Below are 16,043 nucleotides of genomic sequence, written 5' to 3' on the forward strand. Positions count from 1 at the left end.
CCTGGACTCCGGACTCTACTTGTTTTGCTGGTCGGATTGTGGATTCTCAGTCACGAAGTTCAGATCATAGACCTTTGGTCGGCTAATGTCGTTATTAGCGTTTTATCCACTTTATTTCTTTTTTCGGACGAGACTCGAAATTTAAAATTCGGGTTTGGCATTGTTATTGGAATTGTGTAATCCTTATCTTACAGTTTTCGTGCACTTTCACACAAAACTAAGTGGCATATCTGTTAATATTAGGAATTGAGTTAGTGTACGATGATTTCCTACCCTGTGTGTCAGAGGATTTTCTTCCCCGGTTTCCGGTGTCGGTCATGTCTCTATTGTGACCCGCTCGAAGCGAATTGTTTCCGTCCGCCGCGCGCGAGAAAAAAACCTCTGGTACCCAGGGTAATGATTTCCAAAATAAGCCGAGAACCTCCCAACCTGTCCGTGACTATCCTGGATTGTCCCCGGGTGTCTCAAAAACTTCCAAAAAAGTCCTAAAGCAGTTTCTATGTAAGAGAAACTTGTGTCTAGGCCAATATGTCACATAATACAACAACTTTTCGTGTTTTTCGTATAACAAAATTCCACCTCCATAAATCAATTTAAGAATCTGTTATAAACTCATCAAAATGTGTGCCTCCAAACCTACCAATTTTTTTGCAAAAACAATGAATGCTCGGGGGTGAGCGTTCTCCCTTGCCATACATTTCGTTATAAAACTGGAAAGTTAAGGCTCCTATATTTTCATGTGTTTGCAACGGATTCTTATGCAACTTCGCATACTTACTAAATTCGGCGTGATAAATAGAGAGATGAGGTTATTTTTTTGTTTGAATTAAAAAAAAAAAAACAAAACAAAACGAAAAAGCGCGACATCGCAGAAATGGTCTACTGGTGTGCATTTTATCGGTGCTTTAGATAATGCTGTAACTGCTTTCGATATCAAAGGCCCACAATATGCGATTATTTCCTTTCCTAGTTCATACCTGACCGAAAAATGGATGCCTTATCTCAGATCTAGACTGAACTGCTTTTCTTTAGGTAAACATCATGACAAGGGCTTCGAATACCTGATGTTTATAATTATACCTCACTTCTCGATCAAGAGATGAATGACAACAATGATAGAGTGGTTTTCAACTGAGTTTCGCAAAACCAAAACCAAACCAATGACTTGCTATTTAGACTACTCAGCCAATCCCAAACCGTAGTAAAACTGAAACCAAAACCAATGGAAAGTAATTGCCTGGTTACTTTCCCCACTGCTCTAAAATACCTAATTCTAACCAGTGTGCACAAACCATACCCTATTGCAGACCAAAATGGTCGAAACAACCTATTTCAGACAAAAGGACTCAAAACCCATGCTATTCCCCACCTTCAAGGGCACAAAAATCGTTTTTTCTTTTATTCGACAAAATTTAAGTCAGTCATTTTATCTAAAGTTTAGAAAAGAAAAAATTTAGAAATCTCAAAAAGCGGCCGATTTAATTAGAAAAACGAATTTTCGAATTAAGTTAATAACCAAGGAAGGTGTCATAATCGCTTAAAATGGACGAAACCGCCAGGGGAAATTTTCGGGGCAAACACTCATCTTGGAGAACGTATTTCAGGTTATTTGGCATTGCTTATAACGCGGAAGGGAGGTTAACAGGTGAGACTGGTTGAGTTAGTTACTGAGATGAAAGACCGTCTCTTGTTGATTGCGTGACTCTCATGGGAATAGGTTTGTCACGCGAGTCACGCAAAAGTCTCACGAGAGGTTTCTCTGTTCTGGTCAAAATTCGCCTTGATAAAGCGTAAATGATTTATTCTCGCCAGTAATCCTGAGAACGCAGGTGCGTTTTAATTTTTCTCATTTAATTTCACTGGCGGGTTTACCTTTAGATAGAAAACCCAGAAAAAAAGACGAGTTTTTTTGATTGAAATGCTGTCAAATTCTAATCCTGTATTTTATTGATTTTCAGAAAATACTTCACCCAGTCAACGTGACAGGCAATTTCCAGTTTTCCTTCAAGTACCACCATTTATACCCTATTACGTGACGCACAACAAATCAGTTAACCTGACTTGGGTGGCAATGAACGTCTGTAGAATTCAAATCAAGTGTAACGGCAAGAAATTTAAAGATAGACTCTTTAGAGTGTGTGGGAAGTCTTGTCGGAGCTGTAGAACAAGGACAAAGACTAAGATAGTGACTGTTGCTGATTTTCCGAAGGCTGTGAGGAATATAACGTGCAGGTGCAAAGTGTGGGGGAAGAAAGCTGTTCGACAGTCTGATATAATACTTGTCGACAAAGCTTGTAAGTATTAATTCAAGATTGTCTGTAATCGACTTAGGTAAGAGGGGGGCATTTGACTTTTGACGGAGAGGATGGATGATTTTGCACACGACCGCTTCCGAAAAAAAATTCACTCACGTTCACGTTCTTTGCCTCTCGCCAATTTTTTGATATAATGAGCAATTAGATTATGCGTTCGAGATTTCTTTGAGGTGATTGTTGATAAGGCCGGGAGAGAACGATTTCATACCTTCAGGGTTTAAAATTACTGGGTAGGTACTGTTTAGGATGTGTGAATCTAAAGTTACTCTTCGCAGTACGTTTTAGGAGATTAAGCCAGAAAACAATTCAGCAAGCTCAGAATTGGTCACAAGTTCAATTGAATTCGAGACACTTCCAAAAACTGAAACGAGATAAAAGGGCTTCCTAGTATTTCTGTTGTATTTTCTTCAGTGGAAAATGTTTATTGAGGCTGCATTTTATTCTCCTTTCAGAGCAATTTGAATAAAACAGGATCTCCCAAATTAAAATGAACAGGACCCAAGATTAAAAACGGACACTAATTTCCTTTTCTTAGAATTTTATTTATCCTTTAGTCGATTATTCTGCTCGTAGTGACTTTGATTAATCTTGATCTGTTTAATATCTTGTAGTTCTTCGCCGTAATTTTGGCACAGTTCAGTTGCATCACGTGGTACCTCCCAACAAAACTGTGGTCCTGAAATGTAGGCCTCCATATGGTTCACCTCGACCAAACGTCACGTGGTACAAGATAGACAAGCCATCGCTTTTGTTTGGGCATGATGGCAGGCGTCACATCCGTTTAACTTCAAAGAAAGACTTAGTTATCAAGCGCGTTCAGATGGGAGACTCGGGCGAGTATCATTGTGTAGCGAGGAACGTGGCGGCCAGAAGAGAAGGCCCGGTGATCAAACTTGACGTTCGAGGTTTGTCCTTTGTTGGAAAGTAATCACATAACGCTACAATCCTCTTCCCGCTAATTGTGCCTGGTAAAGCCAATCAGGACAAGTCGCAAAATAGAGCGCTATTTGTCTATTAGTCAGCCGTTTCTTACTTACAATTTACTTCTTTCAATTTTTTCGTTTAAATGCTAGCCTGCGTAGCAAGCGTTCCCGAACGAAGAGATTTTCCGCATTTTGGCCGCGAGAGCAGAAACTCTACGAAGCAGGGGGTGGTGACCCTACCACCCCCTGCTTCGTCGAATTTTTTGCTCTCGCTCCAATTTACGCGCGGTCAGAATGCGGAAAAGCTCTTTGTACGGAAACGCTTGCTAAGCAGGCTATTTAAATAGTAGAGGGGTGTACTGATTTTTCCGTCATTAGAAAGGTGAAGCTTTGGTAAGAATGCAATTTTTGTATCGGAAACCGTTGTCAAATAGTTTCTTGAGGAATTGATTTCTAACATCATAATTCACAGTCAGTGAAGGATTTAAAAACTTATTTCGTGTTTTAATTTGCTGCTCTAAATGTCAATATTTCAATCAATCCGCGCGCGCAAGTGATAACTTCCGGTGAAAGTAATTTCCGGTTCGCTCTCACTAAAAATGGGAAAGAGAAAATAATCTTTAACATTCAGTTTTCCATCCGTTTGTGGCTACTGCTTTATCTAGGTTTTAATCTAAATTTTACAGCGCAATTGATTTGGTCATAAATTCAGAAAAGTGGCAACTGTACGGAAGAAGGAGTAAGCTACTGTGTGATTGCTGAATTCCTGTAGAGATTTTTCTAATTTTGACTTGCGTTATCTACATATGATATTTTGATTTCTTCAGTTTCTTTCTATACTTTCTGATCGTTAGAGACCATCTCCACCGCTGATTGTCAAGAGCACCCATGGCCGTGTACCAATCTGTATTCACCAGAGTGTCAAAGTGGAAGCAACCCATCATTAAACTGTGGTATGTATGTAACATACTAGTTTCACCAGCTTGCCTGTAATTTGACAAGTTTGACTAGTTTGATTTGTTGTACTATTTTGACCAGCTTGACCAGTTTGTCTTGTTTGACCAGTTTGACTGGCTTGGCTAGTGTAATATATATCCAGAAAGTCTATTGCTCAGGTCAAAAGGAGGTAAAACGTGAGAATATAGTTATTATATGTGGGACGCAAGGTACCAAGAGGCGTTTTTGCGGTAGAAAGAGGATGGTTATGTGAAAAGCGAGCTTTTTAACATTGAATTAAACGGCTTTTGTTGCTGGCTGTTGGAATGCAAACAATTTTTCTCGTTAAAACATACCCTTCAATATCAGTATTTTGTCCCTGGGGCTACTGAAAGTAGTTACTGACTTCCACTCATTATCTTTATATTTCTAAATGCCTTTGATAATCGTTTTGTTTGTTTGTCATGTTCATTCAGTAGCCACCACTACTTTTTTTGTAGAGGTCTTTTTCAAAATGCATGTCGTAATCTTGATTTCAGTGAATTAAACTGTTTTTCTTTCATTTCTAGGCGTAAATCGTTGTCAGAGAGGCAATGGTGAATGTGAACATTTTTACGTATACCTGCTGTTTCTGGGAAGAAGGAGATGCTTTTGTGAAGGAAACTTTCGACTGAATGAGAATGGCAAAACTTGTGACAAACTGGGTAGGTTCTCATTATTCTTATGCGAGTGAAGAGGACGTGATGGAAAGATTCTTCATCAATTAATTTGGGTATATAAACTTCATTCCTTAGCTATCGTGTAAAAAAAAAAAAAACCAAACGGAACTGTTCTTCTGTTGGCTTCTTATTTCTCAAACGTAGTTTATTTCATTTTAAGATTGTTTCATGTTTATATATATATTTATTCGTTTGTTATACTGCAAGCAGGTCTCCCTTTTGCTCGAAAATCCGTTGGGAAGAACGCAAAACAAGTGAGAGTGCGTGCGTAACTGCTCGCGGCTCGCGGCTTCGCATGTCACGCTCGCACGCTCATGTTGTTTTTCTTCCGTGCGTTCTTCCCCACGAATTGTCGAGCAAAAGAGGGACTACTCGCAGTCTTGTCATGTGTTTGATTGATTGATTGACCGACTGATTGACTGACTGACTGACCGACCGACTAACTGACTGACAGACTGACGGACTGACTGACGGACTGACTGACTGACTGACTGATTAATTGATTGAAGAACTGACCGGCTTATTTATCACAGTATTTACGTTTCATATTTTTTTCCTTTTATAGACGAGAACAGAAACAAGTCAGGCCCAAATACCCCAATGGATCCCTCCTTGGTAGTAGTATTGGTAGTATTGCTAGTTGCCATCTTACAACTGGTGGTATTATTGGGCTTGGTCATTTCCTTGTTCAAGAAACGCTGTCCTTGCCAAACGTTACAAGACCCACCGCGCATGACAAGACGGTCGACAAATCCTGACAGTATGCATGACGATGACGACGAGTCGCTTGAACTCACTGACCAAACAGAGCTCGGGCGCGCGGACCCAGATTCTAATAACGAGTCATCCCACTTTATTGGACAAGATAGCGGCGAACCCTCAGGTTCAGTGCCAGCATGTGGCGATTCATCAGTCGTAGTAAGCACGACTTTATTTTTCCTTTACCACTACACTGTCTAACACGAGCTGAGATGGTAGATAGCCAACAAGGCGTGTCGCCCCGAGTTGGCTACAATCATCTTATATCCAACAAGCGCGAGTGGAATAATTGTTTTATTAAAAACGCCCCCAAAATATAGCAAACTAAACCAAACACAAAAATAAAAACGCCCCCCAAAAAATCGCGCGTACGCTTACCATATTTGTAGAGCAGGGTATAACGGCTCATAACCCATGGTGGCTAAGCCAATAAAAACTCGCAAACTGCATTATCCAATGATCCAGTTTTTAATAATGCAACGTACGAACTTCCGCGCAAAGCAATACTTTGCATCGCGCGTCATCAAGCAGTCATCATATAAGTGAATCTTCTTCTACCCTAGCTTCCTTCTCAGTCCCTCTTTGGGATCGTCACGCGTGACAACCCCAAAGACCAACTGAGTAAGAAGCTAGTACCTTTATCCTTCCTGACTTTTCACGCAATGTTGCACTATTGAAATGGACATAATGCGTGACTAGCCTAGAGGGTTAGAGAGTTAGTTTTACCGACCTTTCGAACATTTTTCAGTGAAAACGACACTGTGTCTGAGACTAAATAGATAATCGACCTTTACTTAGTTTCGCGAATATAAAATGTTTTCCCTTTCTTTTCTTCCGCTTCTGTCGCTAACCGACGTTTCTTTTGTTTAGTCACCAAAAGGTTTGGTGGTGTACTTGACCAAAGTGCAGGTGGAACAACATGGCGGAGTGACAATTGTGGGAGATGATGCCAAAGTTCATTATCATTATTCACCACAGAGTTGATGTTTTACACCTGAGGAACTGATCTATTAGTCCAGAAAGTTAATGCGTCATCACGGAAAATTGACTGTCTTGTTTTGACTGTTTTGTTTTGTATATTTACTCTTGTACCAAGTTTATGATATTTATGTGTACCAATGTATTTGTTGTGCCTCTTTCCTGACTCTCACATTTTTAATTGTTATAATTACGGTCACCCAACTAGTTTAGCTTTTTAGTTATTTTGGGTGTCCCACTACTGTATGTACTGTACTGTTTATTTACTTTATTTATTTATTTATTTATTTATAATTATAATCTTGTAAATTCTTTTAGTTGTTTACAGTAGTAGAAATAAACTGTTGTTGTCTATGCAGTATCCGCCAGAATACAGTGTCCGCACTATAGAGGTATATATGACGTCTGCTTTGTCTGGCTCGGACCAAGCGAATTCAGTGAATTGCCAATAATATACAGAGAAAAGGTTTGACTGTACCATACCAAGTGGTTAGTGGAATGTGAACGGCTTCGGCCCAAAAATTAGTGGCTTTTTTCAATATGAGCAAGGACTTAAAATGGACTCACGAGAAAAAAAAAAAGCGACGTTATTGTCGAGAAAGTAAAGAGACCATCGTATAAAAGTGAAACGATTGTTATTCTAGTGATAGTCTTTCTCGATGTCTGAGTTTCTTGTTGGCCTCGGTTACCGTCGCCCAGTAGCTCTTTAAAACGATCAAAGCGTCGGATAGATGATATCAATAGACGAGGAGAACAGGGACTTGGGACATAAATCTCTCTTGTGCTGTTCTCCTCATAGTGGAGTAAATTTGAGGCAGAGAATCCTCACTATTAGGAGAACAGCACAAGAGAGATTCCTTTAGTGGGTCTCTTTAGAGACAGAGAAGATTATTCGTCCTTCAATACGCTTTGAATCTTATTTACAGGCGAACCAATTTCAGATTTTAATACGAATAAATCTTTGAAGATTTATTTCAATCACTGTTATCGTATGTATACCAACATTCTCGATTCTGATTGGTTCTCCGCACGCCTATCTGTGGCGTAAAGGCTGGTTTTCATTAGCGCACAAGCACAAGCATAAGCATAAGAAAGTGAGAACACCCACGAACATGGTTCGTTCTTCTTGTGCTTATGCTTATACTTATTCTTATACTTATGTTATGCTTACGTCGTAGTGCGAAGACGAGTGAAATAAGCATAAGCAAAAGCGTAAGGCGGCCATCTTGATTGTATAGTCGAGGAAAGTTGGTATCGAGAAATTTTGTTAATACTGCGCCTGCGTGTGTCCATTTTGCAAGGTAGCAGCTGCGTGTAAATAACTTTAATATATTTCCTTAGCTTTTATACCAATTTTGTATGTACCACTGTATTAAGTTAAAGTTTAAGTGTATTGTTTAAGTCTGTGCGCTAATGCCCTTTATTCCTTTCCATCTTCGTCCATGCGTTATTTCTTCCTCTAAAGGTGGCTTATTACAGGTCTGTATTGTAAGCTATGGTCCGTGATTTCTCTCCAATCGACAAAAGCGCAAAGCGGGCGGCTATATCACAGGTGACTTAAGCGGACTACAAGAGAGATCTAGTGGAGTTTATATGGATTCGACATTTGATCGAAAGCGCTCAAAACTATTTCTGTTTTTCCTTGAAAAAGCTACAATAGAGTTTAAACCCGCCTTATCCATTTTCTGTCTTTCCAGTGTTTTCAGTGCATGCCATTTGAGCGATTTTGGTTTTAACGGTCTGGTACGTATGTCCGCTTAGGTCACCTGTGGCTATATGTCCTATATATATGTGATCGAGAAAATACCGAGGCCAGTAGGTTAGTAACGTGTTTATTATATGGACCAATATCTTTTAGGAATTTCGTCCGCTGTGCTTGTCCAATCGAGTTCCTTATCGAGAATTAAAGAGTGAATGTTACAATCACAGCGTGTGAAATTATTCAAAAGTACAATATAAAGAAACATAATTTCAGCATGTATATATTGTATAAAATATTTTAATTTGTTATTAAATTTTATCTTTTAATTTGTCTTTTAATTTCGTGTGAATTCACCAGTACGTTACAAGGGCGTAGCGACCATATACAGATGTAAGCATGTGCGTACCTCCGGAAATCCAGAAAACAATATATTTATTGACTGCAAGCATCTTTAATAGTGAAATTGGCTGGTTTGACAGCCTCTAGACTCTGCTATTAAAACCACCACTATTATCCCAAAGGTTGACACATAAGCTCGTAAAAATAAGAATTTCTTGTTGGGGGGGGGGGGGGAGGTGGGGGGGGGGGGGGCATTCCCGTGAACCATGCTAGCACCTTTGTCACTCGGTGGACTTTGTCTTTGCTATGTACTCCATGGAAAATGCACGCTACACCCCTGCGATATCTAATCCCTCTCATGTTATTACGACCTGCTTGTGCACATGTCACCAGTCCGATTAACATGTGATCAAAAAATTCTTGTGTGGTCTAGAAAACCCTTTTATGGATGCAAAGAGTGGTTAACAATATCCGTAGCGTCCGATTTCCATGCATGAAAAGAACAGGCCAAGTTAGTAACGTTAAACCCGCAAGCCCTGAGGCCTGTTTCTCGAAAGCCCCGAAATCTGTATCTAAAAACAGAGAGGTATAAACGCCTGAAACTGATCTTGTGTGAAGGGAATCTGTTCATATTAGGAATATGTGGATAAAACAGCTCTGTAATCATAAAGTTTGGTATTTTTCTATGGCTTTCTGGGTGCAAAACCTTTTCGGGACCTTTGCGAAACGGGCCTCTGATGCAGATCTCAAGATATAAATTTTTGTAGAAGTTGCCCGGAGGCATCCACACAATATTTTCTTTGCTCCGAACATATCGTCGGAAAGTTATGTCATGTATTAAAGATTTTCGAGATTTAATACATAATCAAACCATAATTGCTCTTAGCTTTTGTGAATTCAGTTTGATTGGCAGGTTCCATTCTCGAAGGCTCTTCCGTGATGTCCCTTCACCCCCTTACCTCTCCCCCTAATCTTCCCCTACTCCACCCTTCTAATTTATTATTTGTGAAGTACGAAGGCGGGGTGAGAGCCCGTGCTACCGACAGCTGACCAACATGGCGTCTTGCACAGCAGCCAAAAGACGAGCATCCCGCCAAAAAGCGGCAAACAATGTGGTTCAAACTGCTCCAATATGCAAACTTCCTGCCAATATCATGCTACATGTGTTCAAGTTCCTTGATGTGAAAACTCTCTGTTCTTCGTCCACTGTATGCCGGCTGTGGTATCACCTTGTTTGTGATCGAACCCTGTGGAGATTCGTCGACCTTCGTTCGTGGCCGCTTTCTTTACGGACATTGTGGAAAATTGTCAGGAATCGATTGTCAGATTCAGTTCTGGAACTGCTGATAAAAGGATTCATTGGAACCACGAAAAAGAATGAAAACATTTCGCCATCTTTGCTTGAAGAAATCAAAACTAAATGCCCTAGTTTGGAGACACTTGGCTTGTGTTATTGTGATATGAGGAACGTTCCAGCTCAGTTTCTGCCTCGAAATTTAAAAACTCTACTTCTCGATCACTCGATTGTTCCTCTGGGTTGGTTTGAGGGATTAAAATGTGAAGAGTTTTTTCCTAATCTGTTGGAATTGAATCTAACATATTGCACTCGAGTGGAAAACTCTGATCTTCTCAGTGTAATGAAGCTAAAAACACTGGAACGTTTAAATCTAAGTTATTGTTACCGTGTTGGAGATGAGGGTGTTCAACATATTGCTAATAACCTTAGCAACCTTAAAGAGCTTGATCTTTCAAATTGCTCCAATATTACTGATCTTGGACTTCACCATATTGGTCGCCATCTTACGGGCTTAAAGAACTTAAATTTATTGTCAAGTTGGAGAATTACAGATGCTGGAATCCTTTCACTGGTACATAGTCTCTCAGAACTGGAGTATTTGAACCTATCATCCTGCAAAGAGGTGACAAGTGTTGGTCTTAATGAAATTACTGACAAATGTAAGAAGCTGAGAATTTTGGACATCACTGGTTGCTGCGGCATTGCCCAAAAAGATGTGGATGAAGCCAGAGTGAATTTGCCGCATTGTGACATCCAGTGGTCTTGAAAGGTTTGTTTTCAATTCATAGTTGTTTAAAGTCATAAAAAGTAATAATCCAGCAAAGAATGAGTGCACTGCTCTATGCTAATCATTTGATTCATAAATTAAAATCCCAGCAGTTAGATTACTTCATGCATAGCAAATACACCAGTTTATGAACATTGACATCATCGAGAGTGAGTAATGTAATTGCTTTAGTATAAATCTACTAGTCATTCAAAACTTTATCTAAATACTCTTCACAGACACTTCGATAACACCAAGAAGCGGTCGTCATTTTGTTAACAAGGGCACACTGCTACGCTACTCACTATCTATCACAGAATAGATAGTGAGTAGCGTAACCAATCAGAGAATGGCATTTGTGATAGAACGCTAGTGGATTAATACTGAAACAGAATAGATAGTGAGTAGAACTGAGCCACTAAGAGAAGGGCATTTGTGATAGAACGCTAGTGGATTAATACTGAAACAGAATAGATAGTGAGTAGAACTGAGCCACTAAGAGAAGGGCATTCAACATGTCCTCTGTGTTTCTATCGAGTTGTAGAAACACTTGTTTGAAGTTTGGGAGAACTCAACAAAGCTGTGGAAACACTCTCCTGTTGGCTCATGTTCCCACAACATCTCTTATTCTCCCAAACTTCCACTTGTGTCTTTGTAACTCAATAGAAAAATAGTACATATTTTCTATGTGTTAAGTATTTTTTGTGTCTAATGGAACATACACATTTATGCAATAATTATTAGAATTATTCTCTTGTATCTAAGGTCGCTCGCATCAGTTTTGCAGAATGATTCCAGTAATTCAGTCAATTCAGTATCGATGGATAATGCAATGGCTGAAATGCCCAGTTCTTACATCTCCTCAATCTAATCATTCGTCATACTCCTTAAGTTGTTGCAACAAGCACTACAACATTATCTTTTATCTCTTGCTGCCTCGCTGACAGAAAAAGGATAAAGTTAGGTTATCTAAGACCAAAGTTGGTAACGGGATGGGGTCTAGCTCGCGTTTCACATAATGTAAAAAGGTCTTTTCACAATTCACGGAAAATCAAGTATACATTTCACATGTCACAAAAGAAAAAAGGTCATTTTTCATTTGTATTACAAAGATTTTGGAAATTTAATGTCCAAAAAAACAGCATTGCTTGCCATCTTCACCATTTCTCCACTCCACTTCTTTTTTCCACAAGAGACAAAAGGAAAACCATGTTCAGTTCTACTAAAGACTAATCCAGCGCCAGTAGGCTGGTTGTCCAGCGGCACTCCGCTGTAGTCGGTCGGTCAGCGGCGTTCATTGTTGTATAAAAGCCCGCGCGATCAGCCTTCATTCGTCCGCCATCTTGGTTGTATCTAGTTCTCGTTACGGGGAGATTTCGCTTGCATTAAAGATAAAGCTTACAGTTCGTCGGGGCCTAGTGTGTGTCCATTTAGACTACTGGCGCAGACCTGAAGGATCAAACAGATTTCCTTTCACAAAATTATTACGCAATGTCTATAACATAATGACAGCTATCAAAAATAAAACAAAACATAAAGGAAGGTGTCACAGTGAATTGAACATTTATTTCTTATTTTACAGAAAAGTATTATGTTTGAAAAATCATGGCTCACAGTTAGTAAATAAAATTACGTTTTACGGAAAAAAATAAGGCCATTCATGGATCACAAAAAAACTTTTACCACCCTATAGACCTTCAAAGGCCAAAAAATATTTTCAAGGCAAATCACTACTTTCTACCAATATAATTTATTTTAAAAAGTTGTAATGTATGTGAGTTATACACAAAAATATATTTTTTAAATGCAAGTCCACAGTCTGCTCATTGTTATGAGTCAATTAGACTGTTTCAACGACAGAGTTCTTGGATTCTGATTTCAGAAGGTTGTCCAATACACTCAAATTGAGTCGATTTGTCTGAGGCAGTTGACGAATTGACTCACCAGAGGTCAATTCTAGGTTATGTTGTCTTATGATACTGGAAATCCATACAGTTCCATCCTTTTTGAAGTGGAAATGTCATACTGGAAGTCAATTTGCAAATACATTTCGTAATTTTTATGTAGCTTGCTATGAGGGGGGATAAAAATGCTATCGATTTAACTGAATGAAATGAACATAGGATTGTGCTGTATGTCTGTTGCAGTAAAAATGTGAAAAGTAAAGTGTGCTACTTTTGGCCACACAGAAAGATAAACATGTAGACTTTGAAAACATCTGCTCAACTCTTTCAAGTGTGAGACTGAAATCTTGCTTGTATGTACCACTCATGATATTTTTTCTTTAAATATTTTGACATCTTCGGACATCTTCAGCAATTTTGGACTCCCATCAGCAACAACAACAACATAAACAAATATGTTTATCCACATTTTTTTGTCTTCCAACACGTTTAATCTGGTTACACATGAGACAGTGCCTTAATGTGTGGAGTGGACTACCCATTGTTACTCACCATAATGTTACCACAGAGAAGGCTACATTAAAAGGGTATATAAAAAATGGCAGAGTGAGCTGTTTTCAGGTCGATATAAAGGAGGTCTAAGTGGATAACTAATCTACCATTTCCAAAGCATCTGATTGGACTTTTTCTTGTATATTGTGTTCTTGGGCAAGACACTTCTCACAGTGCCCCTTTCGACCCAGGGCCGGGTTGTTCAGAGCCTGGTTAAGCCAACCCAGGATCAGAGAGAATTTTGATTTCAGTTTTGTAACTTTTCGGTGAGGTTTTCTGGTTATAATAATTGTCCTTCAGTTTTGAACTTGACTAAGCTCAAACTACACAAAACGTGAACAATAAAAAACATTTTTAGCCAAGAAAAATTAATAGTTCGATTAACTTTTAATACTGGGTTAGCGTTAACCGGCTTTTGAACAACCTGGCCCAGGGGCCCGTTTCTTGAAAGCCCCAGAAACTTTTCGGGCCCATAAAGCCATAGCAAATCTCAAACCTTACAATTACAGAGCTGTTTTATTCACATATTCTTACTATGAAGAGAAGAAGAAGTTCCAGGCGTATACACTGCTCCGTTTTTAGATACAGATGAACTAAAAATGGCTTTACCGGCCTGAAAAGTTTCCAAGGCTTTCAAGAAACAGGCCCTAGGTGTGTAAATGGGTACCGGCCAATAAATTAATTTAATGCTTGGTGTAACCCTGAAATGGACTAGCAGCCCATCCAGGGGGGGTGGGAAGTAGAAATACTCCTAGTCACTTTATGCTTCAGAAACTGGAGATTAAAGCCCAGGCCTGATGGGTCACTTGGCTCATACACAGACTTTCACCTACGTTGTGAATAAAAACCATTTAAAAATTGATTTGATAACTTCTTTAAAATGTGTAAATGTTTTTTGCAGAAAATCTCAAGAAGTGAGTGAATATTAATACCCACATATCACAGCCCACGGCTTCACAGCTGTTCATATACCTCCAGCAAGTTCAAAAGATAACCAAGGTGAGCCAAGGTGAAGATTATACTGAACTGTGTCTGGCAAAAGACATTAACTTTTCAACCGAATAGGCTTATGTATGTTTGGAGCTCTCACAGAGATCACGTCCATGTAAATCTTCTCCACGCATGTTATAATTGAAGAAGCCTAGGTAGCAAAATACTCAGAAAGATTTTGCCTGAAATGTTATATTTCAAGGGAAACAGAGCTAAATTTCCATGACCAATATGCTGCTTTTCAAATTAAGTTTTGGAAAGGGCCATTAAAACTAGGATCTTATGCAAAAATTGTGTTTAATCATTGTACTTTGAGAATTTATAATGAATGCTGTACATATTTAATGGAAAACTTTTTTACATTGTAGATCTGAAGTCATTAGATTGCATATTATACTAGACAGTTTTAATCTAGAAATGTTGAAATAATGTGGGAATTTGCAGATCTGCGTAGACTTGGTGTTTGCAGAATATTCTTTAGGGTTACATCATTTGGTATTTCTGATTATATTGTTATTCAAAGAAGAGTAATTTGAAATTCTCACATACCACTGGTAGCCATGTCAAGCTGACTGCCGCTGCCTGACCTTTATTGCTAAATCAAAGCTAATACAAATAGCATTACGCTAAACACTGGAAATAACAAAAAAAGTTCAAGGCTTGTGCAATATACTGGCACTGTATAAAAACTTAAAATCTGCAGGTGGGTGGGCAGGAAAGTCAGTAATGTTGGGCGCAACAGAAACAACTGCCTGCCCTTCAGGTCATGTTACCTATACCCAGGCCCCAGTGGTGTGTGAGAAAAAAATTTTCACTTATTTCGTTTCACTCAGCAAGTGAAAAATTACTCATATACACTGTAATTCAAGTCCTTGCTCATCTGTTAGATTCTTTTGTTTCAACTCGTGTAGAAACTGCTCTTTATTCTTAAACTAAAGTTAATAAATTTGTAACTACAATTGGTGTGTTCTTGTTTTGTTCTTAATTTCAGTTGGTTAGATGTATTAATAAATTAATGATGTCTGTGTTGACAGTGCGGGATAACAAAATCCAGAAAAGATATAGACGGACTGTCACTTATCGAGTGGTATTTATTCAGACTGCTCAATCAATCAGTCAAGACTCTATTGATGTGTCAAAGTTTAGCTAGCCAGCTAGAAACATACAAAACTCTCTCCTTATCTTCCTATGATCACCTCCTTTAATCGCACTTTTTTGTCTCGAGATTGTATATTTATGTTAGGTTTTTATAGGTAATCATACAATTTCGAGTTCAATGTGAAATTAATTTGCACAAGTGAGTTTTTCAAAGAGCGGAAATTCCACAAGCCGCTTCAGTGAGTGCAATTTTAGCTTTTTGAAAAACTCACAAGTGCAAATTAATTTCAAATTGAATGAGAAAAATCGTATGATTACATATTAATAAGATAAAGTGACATGAACAAATTCATGTGGAGGAAGTGCCAGAAGATCTTTCTTGAAGCCAGTTTTTTCTCATTCAAGAAAACTTTTTTCAAAGTTTCTACACACAATTTTCGTCGTCTTTTCACATGATATCATTGGCTTAGAAAATTTCCTATTGTTTTTAAGCCAATCATAATCCAGAGATATGATGCGTAATTTGCACTGGTGTTACACTTTTTGCACTGGTGTTGCACTTGAACTTCACTGCTCTCAGCCAATCAGAATCGAGTTATTTTTTTCAGCATATTAGACTGTTTATGTATATCCAATCTGTATTCAATATACAATGTATTAGTTTCATTTACTTTTCTAAAAGAAGCCTGTAAAAGGTATAACAATCTCATTTTATGGGTCTGGCTCTTGCTCATTCTCACCCCTAAGAGGAACCAATTTCTGATG

General features: G+C 38.7%; 2 protein-coding genes across 3 annotated transcripts in view; both read left to right on the top strand.

The window, feature by feature from the left end:
• The window catches only part of LOC110050343 (netrin receptor UNC5A-like), a 10,566-nt gene extending 1,908 nt beyond the window's left edge, over nucleotides 1-8,658 (top strand). For both annotated transcript variants that reach the window (XM_089286241.1, XM_089286240.1), the window contains exons 2-7: nucleotides 1,959-2,294; nucleotides 2,927-3,220; nucleotides 4,093-4,191; nucleotides 4,744-4,878; nucleotides 5,459-5,811; nucleotides 6,523-8,658. In XM_089286241.1, coding sequence (XP_089142367.1) covers nucleotides 1,959-2,294; nucleotides 2,927-3,220; nucleotides 4,093-4,191; nucleotides 4,744-4,878; nucleotides 5,459-5,811; nucleotides 6,523-6,636 — 1,331 coding nt within the window. In that variant the 3' untranslated portion in view covers nucleotides 6,637-8,658. The remainder of the gene's footprint in view (nucleotides 1-1,958; nucleotides 2,295-2,926; nucleotides 3,221-4,092; nucleotides 4,192-4,743; nucleotides 4,879-5,458; nucleotides 5,812-6,522) is intronic.
• A 1,059-nt stretch (nucleotides 8,659-9,717) lies between these two features.
• Nucleotides 9,718-15,139, top strand: LOC110050207 (F-box/LRR-repeat protein 12-like). Its single transcript, XM_089286243.1, has 2 exons — nucleotides 9,718-10,737; nucleotides 14,092-15,139. Exon 1 carries the CDS (start codon nucleotides 9,727-9,729, stop codon nucleotides 10,732-10,734), a length of 1,008 nt encoding a protein of 335 aa, XP_089142369.1. The 5' UTR covers nucleotides 9,718-9,726; the 3' UTR covers nucleotides 10,735-10,737; nucleotides 14,092-15,139.
• The last annotated feature ends 904 nt before the right edge of the window (nucleotides 15,140-16,043 follow it).

This window comes from Orbicella faveolata, unplaced genomic scaffold (genome assembly GCF_042242905.1).
Source record: "Orbicella faveolata isolate gen_17 unplaced genomic scaffold, um_ofav_v1 contig_14, whole genome shotgun sequence".
NCBI lineage: Eukaryota > Metazoa > Cnidaria > Anthozoa > Scleractinia > Merulinidae > Orbicella > Orbicella faveolata.